At 47.6% G+C, this 22013-nt stretch overlaps 1 protein-coding gene across 3 annotated transcripts in view; it reads left to right on the top strand.

The window, feature by feature from the left end:
* LOC115078964 (receptor-type tyrosine-protein phosphatase mu-like) overlaps positions 1 to 22013 on the top strand; it is a 122130-nt gene that overhangs the window by 4271 nt on the left and 95846 nt on the right. For 2 of the 3 annotated variants that reach the window (XM_029582043.1, XM_029582041.1), the window contains exons 2-3: positions 7476 to 7563; positions 16752 to 16822. In XM_029582043.1, the coding sequence (XP_029437903.1) occupies positions 7476 to 7563; positions 16752 to 16822 (159 nt within the window). The remainder of the gene's footprint in view (positions 1 to 7475; positions 7564 to 16751; positions 16823 to 22013) is intronic. The other variant, XM_029582042.1, reaches the window with a different exon arrangement.

Genomic DNA, 22013 nt, shown 5'->3' with positions numbered 1-22013 from the left:
CCTGAGGACCAGCCGAAACAATCATGAGCGTTTGTGCCTTCCCGTTCCCATTTTCGGGGCCAACGTAGGTATGTGATGCGAGGATGTGGGGCTTCTTCTAGGACTTACCCTTCCAGGTCTCAATCTTGGTCTCAGCCCTTTCGAGATCGCCAGCCCTTCCGCGAGGGGGCCTCTCAGTGTGCCACCCCGAAGCCCGCTCCCCAATGAGATCCGGTCGAACCGTTCCTCTGTCCCCAATCTAGGGGGTCGTCTCTCCCTATTTTTCGAGGAATGGGTCAAGATCACATCAGACCAGTGGGTTCTCAAGATCATTCAAGATGGTTACGCGTTAGAATTTTCTCGAGATCTGCCGGACCTTTATGTAGTCTCTCCTTGCTGATGCCTGAAGTGGGATGCGGTGGCCCAAACCCTTACCAGGCTCCGACAGCTGGGCACCATCGTTCCAGTTCCAGTGGAAGAGCTTGGCACCGGCCATATTCCATCTACTTCATGGTCCCGAAGAAGGAAGATTCCTTTCGCCCAATCTTGGACCTCAAGAGGGTAAACCGGGCTCTCAAGGTGCCGCATTTTCAGATGGAGACCCTGAGGGCGGTCATAGCAGCTGTTCATCTCGGCAAATACCTGGCCTCTCTCGACCTAACGGAGGCATACTTACACATCCCAATTCACCCCGAACATCAGAGGTACCTTCGCTTCTACGTACTGGGCCAGCATTTTCAGTTCCGGGCGCTGCCCTTCGGTCTCGCCACAGCGCCGCGTACCTTTACCAAGGTCATGGTGGTGGTGGCAGCTGCTCTCCGCCGGGAAGGAATCTTGGTCCATCCTTATCTGGACGACTGGCTCATGAAGGCCAAGTCGGAGATTCTCTGCTGGCAGGCAGACGACTGGGTTTTTGCTCTTCTTACCTCCCTCGAGTGGATAGTCAACTTCCCCAAAAGCCACCTACAGCCTTCCCAGGTGTTGGAATTTTTGGGGGCACGTTTCGATACGCAGCTCGGCAAGGGCAAACAGGCTTCTCGGTCTACTATTGCTCGGTGGCTGAAGGAAGCGATTGCCTCGGCTTATCTTTGCCGAGGCCGGACAGTTTCTGAGGGCTTGAAGGCTCACTCTTTGCGTTCTCAGGCTACTTCGTGGGCGGAGAGTCAGTTGGTCTCTCCACAAGATATCTGCAGGGCTGCTACATGGACATCCCTGCATACCTTTGCTCGGCATTATCGTCTAGATGTGCATGCCCCGGTCTTTGGTTCTTTTGGACAGCAGGTGCTTCGAGCAGGACTGTCTCGGTCACACCCAGTTTAGGGAAGCTTTGGTACATCCCACGGTCTGGACTGATCCGGGTACATACAGGGAAAGGAAAATTAGTTCTTACCTGTTAATTTTTGTTCCTGTAGTACCACGGATCAGTCCAGATACCCTTCCCTGGTTTTCTTCCTTTTCTGCCGTCCGTTCGAAGCTCTTCCTACAGGTCTCTGGATGAATATCACCTATCATTATCTTAAGGACACCGGAAGCATCTGTATGATGACCAAGGATATGCAAGAGTGCTATTTTACACAGTCCATTCCTTGTTGATAATTGTTTCATTTGTTACTCATTTGGGTCGTGTTTACTTGCTTGATTTCTTTTCGGGGTTCTCTTAGTTCTTATCTGCTTTGACAATGGTTATACTGAAGGGTTGCAGGGTAGGCTCTGTCCCAATATAGGATACCCTTTTCAGTTTTAGTCTGTCTCCATCTGCTGGACAGGAGGCTCAACTCACGGTCTGGACTGATTCGTGGTACTACAGGAACGAAAATTAACAGGTAAGAACTAATTTTCCTCTGTTGATCCCACCCCCACGGGGGTTTAAAAATATGCAGGCCAAACCGCACCCCTAAATCTACCCTCCTCCCAAGGCGAAAACATTCCCCCCCCCCCTCCCAGCCCTTCCCACCTCACAGAATAGTCCCAAACATGCCCAAACCGAGCTGGGAGGGGAGGCCATCTTACCTCCTCCGAGCTTGGCGTCCATCGTTGCTCTGATGGTGCATACAGTAGGGCTTCAGGGGAGTGAGGTGGGGATGTGGGGGAGCGCGGGGTGGAGGGTTTTAATTTTTTTACATGGAAATATGGAAATATCAGGAGGGGGGGTTTGCCTAGATTTGGACCACCAGGCTGAACTGTCTGGTGCAGAAAATCATTACCAGCCATCTAACGCTTCTTCTCAGATGTAACTGTGACCCCCACAACACCTACAACTGAAGCAGCTAAAATACAGTTTCCTACTGAACTAAGTCACTATGTTTTAACCACTCAGCAATGCTGGATTTTCAAAGGCTTTGATTTACCCAGCTAAGGCCTTATGGAGCTGGCTGGATCCCTTGGAAAGATATACCCGAGTCTCTGAGTGAGCATGCACGCACCAGCTTGGAAGCTATGTGGACGCACCGGGGGCATTTGGCCAGTCAGATTGTTTGCTTAGCTGATAAAACTCATGTTTAATTTTGCTTTTGGGTCACAATTGAAAACACATCTTTTTAAGCTTCCTCTTCAGGAAGCTTACCCCTAAGCTTTTAAGCTTACCCCTAAGACCAGAATAAGAGCCTCCTGACTGCTCTGTTTATACTAATAATGTCTCCGCTATCTCTAGCCTTTCCTTCCTTCCAGCAGTCTATGCCTCCAAGTTTAATTTCCCTGTTAAATGTAACTTTGCTTTTTCATGTTCAACCTTTTGTTTTTGGTTACTGTTCTTGGTTCAGTTCCCCTATTCGATGTGAACCGACCTGATATGGTCTCTACCATGAAGGTCGGTATAGAAAAGTGTTAAATTAAATAAATAAATAAATTCAATGTAGTGACAAACTTTGTACAGATATTACATACATTTTGCATTACGCCTTGGTTAGGGGTCCCTTTTAACATGAAAATCACCAATTTACTGTAAATTTGTTGTACGCAGCTTTGATGTCATTTCAAGTTGGAAGCTAAGTATTCAACTCTAATGGTTTATGACTGGCTTGGTGACTGGCCATGCATGCAGGCTGGTGTGGGATGTTTAAGCTGTGGATTTATAGCTGTGGGAAGGCACAGATTAAGTCAGCCTGCCCTGGAGCTGTATTATATCACTTTATACACACACACAAAGAATTGCCTTACAGTGACTTTTACGACCACACTGGATAATCACACAAGACTTTCGTGAGAAGTTTATTTACATTCAGGTCACAAGTTTTCACCTGTGGAACTTGTATTGGGGTGTTTGGCAAGCAAAGACAGTTAATGGATTACCTTTATGGTGTTTTCTTAGCCCAAAGGTCCACCTTTGATGCCATCTCTTCACAAAAATTTAAATATCTCTTGATAGTTGTTATGTTTGGTTATTTTTGAGAGTGACAAAATTATTCCCTCTACTTGTTGTATTTATATTTTGAGTTTTTAGTGGGGGATTAGATACTACTTTTGCAATTTTTAAGGAAAAAAAGTAGCACATTCTGAAAACAATCCATAAAAAGATCTCTATAGCCGCTGTGTGTTCTTAGGTTCTTCTTTCATATGGTCAGCACTGATCCAGGAATTCTCTCTTTAGGCCTCTGGCAAGGAAAGACAGTGAAGGCTGGTCTGGAGATCCCCCATCCCGGGAAGAGAGAGAAAGCGAGAGAGACAGTGAGGGCTATGTGGGAGATCCCCATCCTGGGAGGAGAGAGGCATTGTGGGGGCTTGTCCAGGGATTCCTACCGCAGGAGGGCAGAGAGAGAAGGACCATGGGATTGCTATACCGGGAGGGGGAAAATGAGATAGTGAGGGCTTGTCTGGGGCTCCTCACCCCATGAGAAGGGAGAGAGAAATGCTGATCTTGGGATCCCTACCACAGGAGGAGAGAAAGATATGGAGGCTTATCCAGGGATCTCTGCCCTAGGAGGTAAGAGAGAGATGGTGAGGACTGGTCCAGGGACCCCACTGAGCCTTGGGAACAGACTGGAGTCATGTCCTGCTGCGGAACCTATCTAGGCTACAGGAGGAGAAAGAGAGCAAGGACAGGCACATTTTTCAAAAATTCTCTCTGTGATTTTTTGTGCGTTTCTGTAGGGAGAGGAATTAGGATTTTCTATCCCCACTTCCCTTTTATGTGAACCTCCTTATTTCACCAGCTTCTCCTGTCTGTTTGCTTAGAAAAATTCACCAAATTGTCTGTGTAAAAATCTTATTTCTAGTTACACAGGGCTAACGTAATGACACTTCATCAGGACACACAAGCAATTATGGAAACAGAGAATAAGAAAAACAATAGTCCCGAAAGCATGCTTGACATCTGGTGCTTATCAGATTACAATTAATTAATGCTAGCCTCACATTTGCTCTAGCATAAACTTGCATATATAGAGTGTTAATGAGCTCTTACTTTACTAATCCACAAGATGGGAAGTGGAGCTACAGTTTCTTACCATACAGGACTTGCAGTAACACATGCTCGCTTGCTGGTCAGGCTGTCTCTCCCTTCACAGGTCTTCAGCGCAGAGACAGAGAAGACAGTCACTGTCACCAAAGCAACAGACTGTTCAGCTCTCTTTTCCCTTATACCTTGCTCTGTTGTACCCTTGGTCTCCGCTAGTCACCTCAGCCCAGAATGCCTGGAGATAAAGCAGGGGGTGGGAAGCAGCAGCATTCGGAGGGTTGCCTTCCTCTTTGGTTAGCTATGAAGGCCACGACCCTGAGTTCTGGCACTCTGCTGCTTTTTAAGAGCTTACTTATGCATAATTCAGCAGCTTCATGCATAGTCAGGTGAATGCATAATTAAGGCTTTTAATTAGCAGATTTTCCCACTCTTTTGCCAGTTCTTTGTCTCTTTCTTCGTTCAGCAAGTGGTCAGTTCTGATGAATGACAGTTGCCAAGGTTTGACAGGCCACTGATAAGTCCGGCTCTCAGATTGGTCTTAAAACCATAAAAAGAGGCGTCAATATTATTGCAGTACCGACTCATATGGTAACATCTGTCCTCATGTTCCTTTGGCCTCTTTTGGGCACCACTTAAGCTAGAAGGGGGTTGATAAATCCATCGGGCTTAGTCACGTACACAGCACTGCAGTCTCGGCATTTGGTTGCCCATTGCAGAACAGAGCATGCCTTTTTTGCTGATGTCAGAGAGTCCATTTTGGCTGCTTATCCTGTTAGCAAGAACTGGGATATTTCCTACATTTCCACTTGTAATAAGCCGTGTTGTTGGCCATGTCTCATTATGATAATATCATTACTTTCAGAACCCTCACTTCGGTTCTACAGTGGTCTTCCTGCCAAATATGTGCGCCGAGACACTTGGTTAATAGAGACACCACTAACAGCATGTATTAATTTAGTAAACAGGCCACTCTGGAATTCTCAACCTAATCACACTACACAAAGGAAGCATTATTCTTCCTACTGCCTTACGGAAGACATACTGCAGGTGATGCAGGCGTGGACCCTTGGGCTGAGGTGGAGTTTGCGCAGCCTGCAGGGAGGACCCTGCAGATTCTCACTGTCGGCTGGCAGAGTTGGACGAGGCAGAGGCCCAACTGGAGCTTCACCTTTACTAACCCTCGTTCCCCTTGGATTGAGCCTTTGGGTGCTGGGACTGGCAAGTCAAGAGGGGGCCTCTGCGGATGACGGAGATTCTTCAATATAGCAGGGTCGGAGTGGATGGAGACAAGGCGTATCCTGAGGCAAGCTGGGATCAGCAGCAAGCTGCATTCAAAGATGTCCTGATGGTCAGTGGCTGGCAGCAAGAAATCAGGACAGGAATCAGGCCAAGGTCAAGTATCGGGTATCTGACTGAAAGGAAGAAGGGACGGATAAACAGGGCAGGAAGGCAAGGAGCAAACAGGCAGGTGAGGGCTATGTAAAAGAACTGAAGAACTGAAGAAGGAACATGGACCCTGGAGTTGAAGACGAGCTGGAACCGAAGAGTGAGATGCTGGCAACTCACACTATTCAACAAAACAGGCTGACCTGATACTGAGGCACTGGAATTATGTCAGGAGATGCCTTTTATAGGCCTCAGTGGCAAACATCATCAGTAGGGGCCGTGGGGAATTTCCCACTGTGGTCCCTTTAAATCCTGAAGAGGGCCGCGCGCTCTTGTACCTAAGGCAGCATGCCACGAAGAAAATTGCTGGCGGCATCCAGCTGCATGGAGGAGCGACGGGACGGCCTGGTGGCATCCTGCTGCGTCTCAGAGCAGCCGGGACCGGGGAAAAAGGTTGGAGCGGCGATCTGTGGGGCAACCCACGGGCCACTGATCGTAACACTGCACGTATAGGTTTCAGTAATGACATGGAGATTTCACACAGTTTGGGCACTGCTTCTGTGAATCCATGGCCGTGGATGCCTCCTGTTAAAAGAAAACTTAGAAGTGACAGGCAACACGAAAATAACAAACGCAGAGTAGGTAATTTTGTCTGATCTATGAAGAAACACTTCCTTCCACGAGACTCGAGAGTGGCTTAATGGAAGTATTTATTCCCAGAAAGGATGGTAGGTGCATGCACTCTATCTAGGGAAGTCATTTTGCCCACAGCCAGTCTATGTAATGCTCTATCATGAGAGTCATTTCCCCAACAATCAGTCAGTCCCTGCAAAGCTACAAATCTCGCACACAAAGACTGTCTCCCCTGAACACTAATGAAACGCTTGGATTTCTGCTACGTGTTTGTGTGATTGTGTGTGTGTGTGCTCTACAGCACACACACACACAATCACACATGTATTTATGGACATTTGATATTCCATCTTTTCCCAAAGTTGGTCTCAGGGAGGATTACGATAAATGTAAATGAACAGGGGCAGTAGAACAGCTTACAACTGAATCAGAATTTGCAATTAATGTAGCATTGGGACCCAGGAGGGAAAGCCCATGTGTGAGTAGTTTCGAGCCCCAGTCGTGTTCCTGTTGTGTGTAGCTCAGTCCCTTGTCAGGGGTTCAGGAAGTTGGACGAAGATGCAGGTCTTAGGGGGAAGACCTAGCAGAAAAGCCATGCATTAGCTCTTTTCCTGAAGGTAAGGTAGCATGGCTGCAGGCGCAGGGTTAATGTAACTTTGTTCCAAATTTTTGGTGTGTTACAGCTGAAAGCACAGAGTCTTGTGCCGGAAAATCTGGTGGCACTCAGCAGAGGAAAGGAAAGAAGGGCCATTTCAGCAGAATGAAGTTCCCTTGAGGACATGTAACTTAATATGCCCTTGCCACGGTACCTCTTATACTGTAAGAGTGTTACCGAGAACAGTTTGTAAGGTCCAGTGTGCAGTAGGCTGTAACTCTGTACCAGGAATATTCACTATATTACAAAGCATCCACACACGGGTCCAGTGATCGATGTTCTGTCAAACTGACATGGCTTTTAGTTTCCAGCCCCGCCTCCCAGCAGTCGCCTTGAACGACACAGTGAGGTGGACGCACGTCAGGCATTGCTGTGATCTGACTGCTGTGGCTTTACCGCTCTAACTCTCTCTGTGTGCTTTCTTTGCAGAGGTTAGATTCTGGGCTGCTGTACCCCTGCGAAGCTGGAATGGCGATCGACAACAGGAACAAGAACCGCTACAAAAACATTGTCCCTTGTAAGCAGAATCCTTCGTGTAATAGCCCCCTTCCTCTAACGATTCCAGTAATCAGGCACCAGTTCCTGCAAATGCTTACTGAGCCCATGGACATTCCTGCATCCCTTCAGGGGCTTAGGACCCTTCAGTTCAGCCACCCCCGCATTCTGATTGGCCGAGTGCTTTGGAGTAGGGATGAGCACTTCCCATAGGGCACTGCTGGTTCTCTTCGCTGAGGAGGGGCGGGGTTCTTTTTATGCATAAGTGGGGGGCAATTATCAACAGCATGTGTAGATGCAAAGTACGCCGGCACGTTTACTGCGTGTACGTCGTAGCTAATATTCAATAGGAAAGAACTCGGGTAGTTTGTCTCTGAAAGTTAGCGTAAAGCGTGTGTGCTGGAAGCCATCATGTGCTCCGCTCCTGCTATTTGTGTGGGCGGCCGAGCTGGGGAAAAAATCACTCGTATTTCTGAAAAGGGAATGTTTGCGTGCATCCTTCCTTCTCCCAACCCAAACACACTCACGGGAAACATCTCTTTTTCACATGGCTAAAAGCGGGCACACTGTGGATACCTGCGTGTACTTGTAACCTTGTGTGATTGCTGAACACTGCAAGATCACCTGGGGAACCCTTCCCTACGACTTAGTAATGATAACCAAAAAAGAAGGGAGGGTTCCCTGTACGTACCCGGATCAGTCCAGACCGTGGGTTATGCCTCCCTTCCAGCAGATGGAGACAGAGAAAAACTTGCAGGGCGCCCTCTGATAACCAGTATAAAGCGGTCCCGCTTTAACAACCATTTAAATTTGGGGGTTGGAATTTTTGGGGAAGGGTTTGGATCCCTATTTTTCTCTCATATTTCCTTATCCCTTTGAATGGATCATTTATAAAAAAATAAAAAAATAAATAAATATAATAATAACAAATAGAAATTTGTAAAGTACTTTCAGGGAAGTTTGTTTCCCTACCTCTCTCTTTCTGGTCTATTGGGCAATAATAATAATTATCTGAAAGTCCCGGAGAGGAAGAAAGTTTTCAGCTTCTCCTGTTTTTAAGGTCAGGTAGATGTGCTAGCAGAGTCCTGGCTCGCGGGGGTGTAAGCTGGTGGTCCAGCCTCTCCCCTTGCACTGCAACCGGCTGCCAGGAGAAGTTTTTGCCTCAGGGCAGTGCTGGCTGAGACGCGGCTTTCCTCAGCCAGTCCCTGTTCGTTTTCATTACAGGCAGTTGTGGCTCGTGTTTAGGAGCGGAGGGTAGCCCATCTTACCTGCTCCTGCCAGGTTTCAGGGGAGTGCGATCGCAAGTCCACCTTGTTGTTCGACCCCATGCCGCGCTCTGCACAATGCTCCGCCTGCGGGGCGCCCATGACGTGGCTCTCCCGTGAAGGGATTTGCTCTCGAGCCTCCCCAGCGGGGAGGGCCCCTCGAGAGCAGCAGATCGACAGGCCTCACGTTCGCAGACGCAACGACTGTCAGGGGGGTCGGCCCCGTTCTCGCCGAGCACAGGAACGGTGGCCATTTTGAATTCGGAAAATGCTGCTGGATCACAGCTAAATGGCAGCTCTCATGGGGATTCTTTTCCTGCTCCTCCCGTATTGACTCTGGAGGACCCCGCCGCGGGGGGGGGGGGGGGGGGGGAGGAGGTAGTCCCAGGGCCCGTTCCAGCTGCGCCTCCCTTGGAGCCCCCTCCCCCACCAGCTTTTACTACAGGTTTCGTGCTTCTTATGCACAATGCATATTTAGCACGCATGAGTCAACAGGATAGCTCTCCTCTGGCCCCCCTCCCCGTAAGGTGAGTCGGGTGGATGTTGGAGCCCCCCAGGGGACTTCCCGGGTCTGGGTAGTACCCCATTGTGGCCCACAGGATTCCTCCACGGCAGATCCAGATCAGGATCATGATGATCCCGCTTCAAGCGCGCAGCTGGAAGGGGATGATCCCCGAGTTTTGTCCCTCTTTCAGAGGGAGGAACTGGAGCACCTTATCCCCCATATCCTTTCCGATTTGGATATTGAGGCGCCTCTGGATCCTTCGGGAGACAGTTCCGGAGCTTGTAAGGGAGATTCGGTACTAGCAGGGTTGCGTCCGCCAGCGAAGATGTTTCCTCTTCATCCAAGGCTCCTACAGCTGTTATCAAAGGAATGGGATGCCCAGGAGTCCGGTCTACGAGTTGGGAGAGCCATGGACAAGCTCTATCCTCTCCCGGAGGATGTCCTGGCGCTCCTTAAAGTGCTGATGGTGGATTCTTCAGTAACGGCAGTCATAAAGAGGACTACCATACCAGTCACTGGTGGCGCTGCCTTAAAAGACCTCCAGGATCGCAAGTTGGAAGTCTACCTCAAACGGTTCTTTGAGATGTCCGCCTTGGGAGTCCAGGCAGTGGTGTGTAGTTCCCTCATGCAGAGGGCAGGTTTGAGATGGGTCCAACAGCTGCTCGGTGCTCAGGACCTCCCACCAGATGAAGCCCAACAAGCGGAGCGCCTTGAGGCTTCATCTGTATGATCTCTTGTGAGTCCTGGCGCATTCGATGGTTTCCGTAGTCTCGGGTCGGCGCCTACTGTGGCTTCGGAATTGGTCAGCGGACTGTTCTTCCAAGTCCAGATTGGGTTCTCTCCCCTTTAAAGGCAAGTTTCTGTTTGACGAGGATTTAGACCAGATCATCAAATCCCTGGGAGAGAATAAGGTATATAAGCTCCCTGAGGATCGGCCAAGGACTTCCTGATCTTTCAACGCTTCAAGAAATCAATTTTGTGGACAAAGGCGATTTCGGCAATCAAGACCAGTGACCCAGAAGCCTCCGTCCTCAAGGTCCCAAGCTTGGTCCCAGTCATTTCGGGGATGCAGACCCTCCCGGGAGGGTTCCTCTCAGAGCCCCGCTACAAAATCTGCCCAATGAAGGGTCGCCGACCTGCTCCCCGGTTCCCAGGGTGGGGGGACGCCTCTCCCTGTTTTACGAGGAATGGGTCAAGATCAATTCGGATCAGTAGGTACTGGATATTCTAAAACACAGTTACATTTTAGAATTTGCTCAACCCCTAAGAGACAGGTTCCTCTTCTTGCCTTGTGGAACGCTGCAGAAGCAACAGATTGTGCGTCAGACCCTCGACAGGCTCCTCAACCTTGGGGCTACACTGCCAGTCCCGCCAGAGGAACATGGGTCAGGCCATTATTCTGTTTACTTCGTGGTTCCCAAAAAGGACAATGCTTTCCGTCTGATCCTGGACCTCAAGACTGTCAACAAGGCTCTCAGGGTGCTCCACTTCCGAATGGAAACCCTGCATTCCGTCATAGTGGTGGTTCGCGGAGGGGAATTCCTGGCATCCTTGGATCTTACAGAGCTTATCTCCACATCCCCATCCACTGGGAACATCAGCGGTTCCTTCGGTTCAAGATCCTGGGACAGCATTTTCAGTTTCAGGCTCTGCCATTTGGACTGGCGACCGTTCCCCGGACCTTCACCAAAGTGATGGTGGTGGTAGCAGCAGCACTCCAGAGGGAGGGAATCTTGGTCCATCCCTACCTGGATGACTTGCTCATCCGGGCGAAGTCCCGGGATCTCTGTCGCCAGTCGGTCGACAGGGTGTTGACCCTCCTCAGCTCTCTCGGCTGGGTGATGAACTTTGCCAAGAGCTGCCTTGTCCCCTCGCAGACGCTGGATTTCCTGGGGGCACGTTTCGAAACCCGCCTGGGCCGGGTTTTTCTGTAACAGGACCAGGCACTCAATCTCATGTCCCAGGTACAATGCCTTTGTGGCCTAGCGATTTCCACAGCATGGGATTACCTGCAGGTCCTGGGTTCAATGGCGTCCTCTATCGACTTAGTGCCCTGGGCGTTTGCGCATATGCGCCCACTGCAGAGGGCGTTGCTTTCCAGATGGAAGCAGGTGTCTCAGGAATTTCAAGCCCCCTTGCCTCTTCCGGATTTCACCTCGAACAGCCTGGAGTGGTGGCTCGATCTCATTCATTTGCTTCAGGGGGTGGACTTGGAGATGCCACAATGGGTGGTTGTGACCACGGATGCCAGCCTTGCCGGATGGGCGGCTGTGTGCCAGTCTTAGTCAGCCCAGAGACTATGGACTACGGAGCAGGCGAAATGGCTGATCAATCGCCTAGAAACCAGGGTGGTTCGTCTAGCATTGAAAAGATTTTTCCTATTGGTGCACCACAGGGTGGCGAGCCGGGGAAAAAGATCACTCATATTTCTGAAAAGGGAATGTTTGCTTGCAACCTTCCTTCTCCCAACCCGAACACACTCACGGGAAACATCTCTTTTTCACATGACTAAAAGCAGGCACACTGTGGACACCTGTGTCTATTTGTAACCTTGTAACCTTGCTGAACACTGCAAGATCACCTGGGGAATGCTTCCCTACGACTTAGTAATGATAACCAAAAAAGAAGAGGGGATTATCAGCATAGGAAGACTCCAGAATATAAAGAGGGTGGTGAGAGTGTCCTACTAACATGCAAAGCACCATCAACAGTGAAACACTTGTACACAAATCCAATAATTACGCAATAAATTATAGGAGGAGCAGGTGGACAAGTATTTTTCTATGCTGGATTTTCACTTGGGCACTTCAGGGGTCGATCATTATCATGCCTGTGGTCTGTTTGGCACTAACAGCCAATACTTAGATGATTTATTTATTTATTTATTTATTTATTTAGCATTTTTCTATACCGACTTTCCAATAACAAAATTATTGATCAATTCGGTTTACATTTTAAACAATAACAACAATGACAAGTAAATGTCTTACAATGAACAGGTCAAATTAACTTGGATTAAGATATATCGGGGTAATAACATAATTAAGATATATGGGGGTAATAACATAATTAACATGAGCGGTGCCTAATATAGGCTAGAGGTTGGGTTTTGATAATAGACTGCCGAAGATAATAGACTGCCAAAGATAATAGACTGTCAAAGATAATAGACTGCCAAAGATCATGTGATTTCTAGAGAAGATCTATATAGTTCTCTAGCGTGTTACCACTGAGGGGATATTGGCAGGGATATTTCGCAGGTTGATGTTATGGGAAAGCTTGGTTGAATAACCAAGTCTTGAGTCTTTTTTTAAATGTAGTGGAGCATTGCAGTGATCTGAGCTCTGATGGGAGAGAGTTCCAGAGTTTAGGCCCAGCTGTGGAGAAAGCTCTTTTACTTAATGCTGACTTCATCGGTGGAATTTGAAGGTTGTTTTTGTAGGCTTGTCTCACTGGTCTGGAAGATGTGTGGAGTTGGAGAGGGAATGTGAGCTCGAGTGGTGCCAGGTTGTATTTTGCCTTGTGGGTTACTGAGAGCACTTTGAATAGTATTCTGAATTTGACGGGAAGCCAGTGTAGGCTTTTTAAGATGGGTGAGATGTGGTCTCTTTTGTTGGACTTGGTTAAGATCCTCGCTGCAGCGTTCTGCAGCATCTGTAGTGGTTTTATGGCGTTGGCAGGGAGACCCAGTAGAAGTGAGTTGCAGTAATCTATTTTCGTGAGAATGATTGCTTGTAGAACTAATCGGAAGTCTTTGAAATGTAGGAGTGGTCTCAGTCTTTTTAAGACTTGTAATTTGAAGAATCCATCCTTTACGATGTTATTTATGAGTGATCTGTAATTCATTTGGTTATCAAGTATAACTCCTAGATTTCTGACTTGTGGGGTTATTGTTAATTGAGTTGACAAGATGGTACTTGGAAGTGTGTAGGTTCCGTTTTGGGAAATGAGGAGATATTCTGTTTTGTTTTGATTAAGGATCAAGTTGAGGCTAGTGAGTAAGTTGTTGATGGCTTGTTGGCAAGAGTTCCAGAAGTCCAGAGTTTTTTGGAGAGATTCAGTAATTGGAATCAGTGAACATCGTCTGCATATAAGTAGTGGACGAGATTCAGGTTGATGAGGAGCTGGCAGATTGGCAGAAGGTAAATATTGAATAAGGTTGGAGAGAGTGATGATCCTTGTGGGACTCCTAAGTTGCAGGTGACTGGTTGAGATTCTTCCTTGTTGATCTTGACCTTATACTGTCTGTTATGTAGGAACGATTTGAACCAGTTGAGGGCCTCATCTCTGATGCCAATTTCTGCCAGGCGATCTATTAATGTGTTGTGATTGACCGTGTCAAAAGCTGCTGTTAGATCTAGGAGGATGAGAAGACACGGTTGTCTGTTTTCAAGATTAAGTAATATAGAGTCCGTTAATGAGATTAGGAGGGTTTCGGTGCTTCGAGATTGGCGGAAACCGAACTGCGATGGGGAAAGAATGTTGTGGTCGTTTAGGTATTCTGTTAGTTGTTTGTTTGCAACTCGTTCCAAGATTTTTGCGATGAATGGTAGATTAGCTATTGGGCGAAAATTGGCTGGGTTTTCAGGAGAAAGATTAGGTTTTTTTATGAGTGGTTTTATGATTGCCATTTTTAGTGGGTCAGGTACAATCCCGTGAGAGAAGGAGCAATTTATGATTTGTGCGATGGGTTTGGATATGATTTTAGCACAAGAGATGAGGAGATTGGTGGGTATGGTATCCTGAGGGTGAGAAGAAGGTTTGAGCTTTTTTAGGATATTTTCGATCTCTAAGGATGAGGTCGGTTCGAATTCCTTAAGGCTAGCCTTTTGTGATGAGACTGCAGCTCGAGGTATTACTGGCGTAGTGTAATTATTATTGTTATTATTGATGGACTGAGTTAGTAGATTTGGTATATTGTTTTTGAAGTAGGTTGCCAGTTCTTCTGCTTTGCTTGCTGCTTTATCATCTGGTATGGATGTTGGTAGGGGTTTAGTGAGGGATGAGACCAAAGAAAAAAGCGCTCTAGGGTCGAAAATGAAGTGGTGGATTTTTTGTGAGTAAAAGTCTCTTTTTGCTTGGAGGATGGATATTCTGTAATGGTGCATCATGGTTTTGAATGCCGTGATGTTGGTGTATGTTGGGTTTTTACGCCAGTGTTGTTCTTTTTTTCTGAGATCCTGTTTTAAGGATTTTAGTTTTGGTGTGTACCAAGGTTTTCTGTTGTCCTTGTTTGCTTGAGGAGCTTTGGTAATAGTTGGGCATGTAATATCAGCCACTTTTTTGGTAATGTTGTTCCAGGACAAAATGGCTGAGTCCGCGTTAGTGAGGTCCAGTTGGTTAAGTTCATCCGATAGGCTGTTGCTGAGAATTTCCTGGCTGCACATTTTCTTGAATTGGATTGTGTTATTCTGCTTTTCTGGGAGTGTAGGTAGGTTTATCTTTAGTGTTGTGTTGATCAGCTTATGGTCTGACCAGGGAACTGGAAGGCATGTAGGGTGAGAGGAAAGAGTAAGTTCCTGGTTAATGAAAATGAGGTCCAATGTATGACCAGCTTTGTGGGTGGGTTTCTTAATTATTTGTTTGAAACCCATGCAGTTTAGTGTGCTTAGGAGAGTTTCACAGCTGTGAGAATGGGGAGATACATCCACATGGAGGTTGAAATCCCCCAATAGTATCGCTGGTGTGTCGGAGTTGATGTGTTTTACTATATTTTCAATCAAAGGTGATGGATCGGTTTCGAGGTATCCTGGGGTGGCGTATGTAAGTCCGATTTGAAGGTGAGAGGATTTAAATACAGCAAATTCTAGAGAATGTGAAGATATTGAAGTTTGTAGCGACATTCCTAGTGTTTTTTTTGCTGCCAGAAGAAGACCTCCTCCTCGCTTTTTGAGTCTGGGGATTGAGAATATGTTGTACGAGTGAGTAGGGAGTTGGTTGATTGTAGCGATGTCTTCTGGTTTTAACCAGGTTTCAGTGATTGCAAATATGTCTGTGTTTGTTTCCAGCAGATAGTCATGAAGCAGGTGAGTTTTCTTAGTCAAAGACTGTGCGTTCAGCAGTGATAAGGTGAAAAGTGACAGTCCCAGTAGTTGGTTTAAAGGTGAGATGACGATAGGGATGAGTCTTTTTTGTAAAGAGTGTGGTAAGGCTTGTTTTTTTGCTGATGGTCTCTTGAGGTTGTGGATGATGGGGATGGATGAGATCGCCATGATTGGTTTCGTAACTGAGCGCTGGGTGGTTGTTAGTTGAAAGAGCGCTGGGTGGTTGCTAGTTGAATGAGCGCTGGATGGTTGCTTGTTGAGTGAGCGCTGGATGGTTGCTTGTTGAATGAGCGCTGGGTGTTGCTAGTTGAATGAGCGCTGGGTGGTTGCTAGTTGAATGAGCGCTGGTGTTGTTTGTTGAGTGAGCGCTGGATGGTTGCTTGTTGAATGAGCGCTGGGTGTTGCTAGTTGAATGAGCGCTGGGTGGTTGCTAGTTGAATGAGCGCTGGTGTTGTTTGTTGAGTGAGCGCTGGATGGTTGCTTGTTGAGTGAGCGCTGGATGGTTGCTAGTTGAATGAGCGCTGGATGGTTGCTAGTTGAATGAGCGCTGGATTGTTGCTAGTTGAATGAGCGCTGGATGGTTGCTTGTTGAGTGAGCGCTGGATGGTTGCTAGTTGAATGAGCGCTGGATGGTTGCTAGTTGAATGAGTGCTGGTGCTGTTTGTTGAGTGAGCGCTGGATGGTTGCTAGTTGAATGAGCGCTGGATGGTTGCTAGCTGAATGAGCGCTGGTGTTGTTTGACCTTTGTAATGTATAAAACTGTAATGTTGATGACCTTTGTAATGTATAAAACTGTATTCATTGTGTAGTAAGTGGAATTGTTTCTACATGTGGCAGTGGAATATTCCTACCACCTCTCCTTGCACTATTGGTTCCTACAACTTGTGCATTGTGCTACTAGGCCAGGGGTGGCCAATTCCGGTCCTCAAGAGCCACAAACAGGCCAAGTTTTCAGGCTATCCACAATGAATATGCATGAGATAGATTTGCATACAAGGGAGGCAATGCATGCAAATCTATCTCATGCATATTCATTGTGGATATCCTAAAAGCCTGGCTTGTTTGTGGCTCTCAAGGATCAGAGTTGGCCACCCCTGTACTAGGCAGAGCTAGACTGTACCATATTACTGAGCCCAAAGGGCCAACTTTACAGGAAACCGTATGGCCATCGCTTTCCACAGGAACGTTTGGAAATTCAGTGCATCGTACCAGAAGAAATGATTTTCTCTGCCCATAATGAACTTTTCTACAAGAAACAACATACTGCATCCTACATTGGAAACCTTGAATTATGAATGGGATCTGACCCTGTCTAAAGCAGCAGGGAAGAGGTAGTAATACACTCTCCCGAACTGTTCCTTGCAGTAACATGCTTCTGCCCCCTCTTCTCTTTCAGATGATCACTCACGAGTCATTTTGCGATCCAGCTCACCAGAAGACAACTACATCAATGCCAGCTACATAGATGTAAGTACCTTCAGAGCAGCATCCATCTATCTTGGTCATGCGCTGAAGTCCTGTATCAGTTCATGGGGTTAAATGCTTCCAGTCTCAGTATGAAATGGACAGTCGTACAATGGTATAACGATGTTAGGAACCAAACTCTGGGGTGCCTCAGCAGTGTGGTGAGGTAACCCTGACTGTGGAACCTCGATCAAAGAACCGAGTTTCCAGGAATCCATCCACAGCAGCCACCTGTGTAACATCCAGCCAGGGATCCCAGTACCGGTGCATTAAGTAGAACAGTACGGTAACAATAACTAGAGGCCCTGGCAGGGTGGAAGTAGAAGACCAGCGAGCTGAATTACCAGGAGAGGTAAAAAGAGCACAATTTACAAGGCCATTTACATGTGTAGCTAGTGATTTACAAGCATAAATTGGCTGACTGGAACTTATCCTTCCTCAATGCACCTAAAAGTATGCGCATTGTTCCACAACACGTGAACATGTAGCTGCATTTAGAGAAGGTGTTCCCAGAGGGCATGTTTAGGTTGGAAGAGGAAATTAAGACACGCAGATTGCATTTCCAGATTTACATGCATTATTTTCCATGGAAAAATTACCCACAGAGAAAGCAGGAACAAAAGCACCCTCAGCAAGTTTCAGAGCAAAGTACGAGCACACTTTGTTTCACTTTGAAACTCGGGCCAAAGATCATAGGTGAAACGGACCTGGGGGCTTTGGCCCAAAATGCAGACTGAAAATTGCCCCAAGAAGTAAGTAACAGGAAAAAGGAACCAGTATGGGTTTCAAAAGGGGTGGTAAAAATGTAAGGTAAAAAGATTAGCATTCAAGACATACAAGGGATCTCAGAAAGAGGAGCACAGAGAAGAATATCTGGGAAAGCTGAAAGTGGCAGGGAAAGTTGTCAGAATGGTAAAAGGCATGAGTGAAAAGGTAAAGCAAAGCAGCAAGTCTTTTTTTCAGCTGTATCCATGAAAGGAAGAAGGGCAGAAGAGGAATCATTACACCAAGAAGACACAAGAATTACAGAAATCTACTGCCTTATTCTTGGGATAAGCAGCATGGAATCTATCTACCCCTTGGGATCCTGGCTTGACCACTGTTGGAAACAGGATGCTGGGCTTGATGGATCTTTGGTCTGATCCAGTATGGCAAATATTATATTCTTATGTTCTTATGTGTGGAGGGTGACAAGGAAAAAGCAGAGATACTGAACAAATATTTCTGTTGGATTCACACTGAAGAAAAGGTTGGAGAAGGATCCTGATACTTAGTAAGGGTACATATGGTAATGGCATTTGCAAATGAGAGCATTTGTGTGGAATAAAGCATGGGGCTGGATGGGTCAGGGAGGTTCTGGCAGGTCCACTGAAGGACCTGCTCAATAGATCTTTGGAACCGGCTCAATGGGACTGAAAAAGGGTGGATGTTGTCCCTCTTTATTAAAGTTGTAATAGGGAAGAGGTTGGAAATTACAGACTACTTAGTCTGATTTTGGTGCTGGGGAAACTTAATGGAGACTCTTCTGAAGGAAAATATAGTGAAGTATCTTGAATCCAGCAAGTTGAAGGATTCAAGGCAGCCTGATTTTACCAGAGGGAGATCATGTTAGACAAATCTTACTCATTTTTTTCAGGTGGATGACCATAGAATTAGATCGGGGCTGGGTGTTGGATGGGATATACTTGGATTTCAGCAAAAGTTGGGATACTGTTTCACATAGAAGGCTCATACTGAGTAATCTAGAGTTAGGTTCCAGGGTGATGGAGGATTAGAAACTGGTTTAGGGATAGACAAGAGAGTGTGCTGGTAGATAGAGTTCACTCCGAAAAAAGGAAGCTGATGAGTGGAGAACTTCTGGGATCAGTCCTGTTCAATATCTTTGTGAGCAGTATAGTGAAGGGATTAAAAAGAAAAGTTTGCCTTTTTGTGAATGACAGTAAGACCTGCCACAGAGTGGACACACCTGATGATGTAGACTGTATGAGAAGTGATCTAAGGAAGCTCGAAGAGTGGTCAATTGTTTGGAAGTTGGGTTTCAATACTAAAATGCAGAGCGATGCATTTGGAGTGCAGAACTCTGGGAGCAGTACACAGTGAGGTGAGATTAAAACAATATATCAAGAAGACATGCGATAAATAGAAGATTCATATTTGCAAAAAAATGTGAAAATATAGCTGAAGCCCTTCTCAAATGATTCAGTGAATGTTGGTGCTGTCACAATAGATGATAAAGCTGGGTAATATGAAATGTCAGAAGTTCTAGCAGACACACAGGCACTCCCATAGATGGATCTGTCTGGCAGGCTAGTCATGCTTCGTGTCAACCAGGTCGGTACAGTAGACTGAAGATGATGCAGTACTGTCTGGAGGGGCCCTAGGGACTTAGGATGCTAGAGGTTTGGGCAGCGATCACACAGATGTTGGTAGCTGTTTGCCTTATTGTGGGGCCTAGTGGTTAGACATGGCACTGGAGAAGTTCTGGATGTGAACTAAACAGGGAATCTTGCTTGCTGAGCTACCGAGGAAGATGGTGTACAAAGTATGATCATGATAAAAACTGTCTTGGAGTGATATATAACATGCTGTATAACTGGTAACTGTGGACAAGTATAACTGATCAAACTGGATGGGCAGGTTGGTCCTTTTCTGTTGTCCACCATGTTACTGCATTAGATTACTCTGAAAGATCAGACTTCCTGCTGTATCTGATACTAAGTTCTGAAACAGAGGGCTTCTTGTAAACAGGGACATCTGTAGTTATAAAATCAGAGGCCAAGCAGCCGCAGGAAAGAGTAGCCAGTGCCCATGGAACAGCCCAGCCTGTGTTCAGCTTCAGCTACAGATGCGCTTTCATTTTGAAATGACATGAAAACAGTGATTTCCCTGTACATACCCAGATCATTCCAGACTCCTGAGTTTATGCATCTGTGCCAGCAGATGGAGACAGAGAAAGTTTCACTGACACTGCTTGATAAGCCCTGGTGCCACCTGCAGGTCCCCAGTATTTCTCTGTCTCCAGCAGATGATGGCTGATGCAGTTTCTGGTGATTTATTTCAGTCTTTTTTCTTTTTCTTTTTCTCAGAAGCCTTTCTCCCAGGGGTCATGTTCCCTGGGGGAACCCCTCCCTGTTTGGTTGAGGTGGACGAGCTGGAGGTTGGTGACCTTTTTGTTCGCCCGTTCCGGCTCCCATCTGTGAGGTGCAGATCTGTTGGTCCAGATCCCTCCCTTCACGAGGCCGCCTAGGTGGCTTTTCAGCTAGGGGCAACTGCTTTTTGTTTTTAGGGCTCTCCCTCTCCTAGCTTTCAGACTGAGCTGAAGCTGAACAGCTCCCCTTGGTCTTAGGAGAGCAGAGGCCCTGTTATTTTTGTAAAGTTTAAAAAAAAAAAAAAAACAACCCAGTTTCAGCAGGGAGCAGCTGCAGCGGGGCAGTGTCTCTCCTGGGCTCTGCGGGTGGTGTTTTCGCTATCGGGGTGGCATTTTTCAGGCTGGGCTCCGTGGTTAACCGCATGCTATGGTTTGTGGTCGGGCCTGCCGCGTGTGTGGCGCAGTTCCTGTCCGGCTCAGCCGGCTCTCTCTCTGCTCGTCATGTGTTTCAGGTGGTGAGGGGCCTTCTATTTCCCTTCCTCTCCGCAAAACGCCGGCACGTTGGGCCTCCTTTAGCCACCCATATGGTTGCTCTCAGGGACGGGTTTCCCGTGTCGGGCCTTCGGCCTCGGCCAGCACAGGAACAGCGGTCATTTTAGGTTCCCCAGCAGACTTGGCAGTGCTTTCGGGGGGACTGGAGGACTCCCCCCCGTGGCTTTCCCCAGTGCACTTGGGCCCTGTAGGGTGGGGGCAGGGGAGTTTGGATGAGGCACTGCCAGTGGATTTAGCTCGGTTGGGGGGCACTGGGCCTACAGGCTCTGCTCACCACGGTTTCTCCCCTGAATTTATTTTGCTGCTCCCCTGCCCCTTTTTGGCACAGCAGGAAGGGTTAGACCTTCAGCAAATGGGAATAGTCCCTTCTCCTTCCTCCCCAGCTGTTCAGATAACTAGGTCGGGCTCTACTCGGTCACGGAGTACTCTGGCCCTCAAGATGCAGCGTTTACTAGGGCCTCCGCGGTCGGACAGAGGATCCTCGGAGACTCCTGGGGAGGCAGGGCTCCCCTTTGCGGGTGTTCCAGCTCCTGATCGCTGGGCGGATGATCTGGATGCAGCGGACCCAGATGCTGGCAATCTGGATCCGGGGAACAATGTTGCCGATATGCCAGTGTCTGATGGGGATGATCCCAAGATTCTTCGTTTGTTTCGTCGAGGGGAATTGGCCCACTTGATTCCGCTGGTCCTCGGGGAGCTCGGTTTGAAGCTCCCTCAGTCGCATTCAGACCTAGATGGGGTGGACTCGGTTCTGGATGAGACTCGTAGTCCTCCTTCCACTTTTCCCTACCATAGGTCCGTGCAGAGGATGGTGGACCAGGAGTGGAATTCTCCTGATGTAGGCTTATGGGTGGGCCCAGCTATGTCGAAGCTCTATCCTTTACCCAAACAGACGTTAGAGCTCTTCGCTTGCCGAAGGTGGACGCTGCGGTATCGGATATCACCAAAAAGATGACTATTCCGGTAGCAGGGGCCGCAGTTTTAAAGGATGTCCAAGACTGTAAGCTGGAGATTCACCTGCAGCCTTTGAGGTTTCTGCTTTGAGCTTTCGGGTGGCTATTTGCTCCAGCTTCATGTAGTGGGCATGCTTGCATTGGGTGCAGCAGCTTCAAGGGGACCAAGCTAACCCCAGTGTGGACGGTGGTCTTGAGGAGCGCTTGGAGGCTTCAGTGGCACGTAGCTGGTGGATTCTATGACTTAGTGCAGACCTCTTCTTGGCTTATGGCTTCTGCGGTGTCAGCCAGGAGATTGTTGTGGCACTGGTCGGCGGATGTTTCATCCAAATCTCAATTGGGTTCTCTGCCATTTAAGAGCCTTCTTTTGTTAGGAGAGGATCTCTAGCAGTTGATAAAACAGTAAGGAGACAATAAGGTTGTCCAGAGGATAAGCTTAAGTGCAGACAGTCCTTTCAGTCTTGGGCCCGTTTCCGAGAAGGCAGAAGGCCTCGACATGCGACAGTCCCACAGAGGCAGTTTATGGGCTATGGTCAGTCCTGGGTGCAGACTTTTTTCGAGGAGCTCAGATGCTCTTTAGAGCCCACCCGGAGGTGGGGTC

The sequence above is a fragment of the Rhinatrema bivittatum genome, chromosome 1 (genome assembly GCF_901001135.1).
Source record: "Rhinatrema bivittatum chromosome 1, aRhiBiv1.1, whole genome shotgun sequence".
Classification (NCBI taxonomy): domain Eukaryota; kingdom Metazoa; phylum Chordata; class Amphibia; order Gymnophiona; family Rhinatrematidae; genus Rhinatrema; species Rhinatrema bivittatum.
Note: the sequence above shows the minus strand (reverse complement) of the source record. Positions and strands in the feature narration are given on the sequence as shown.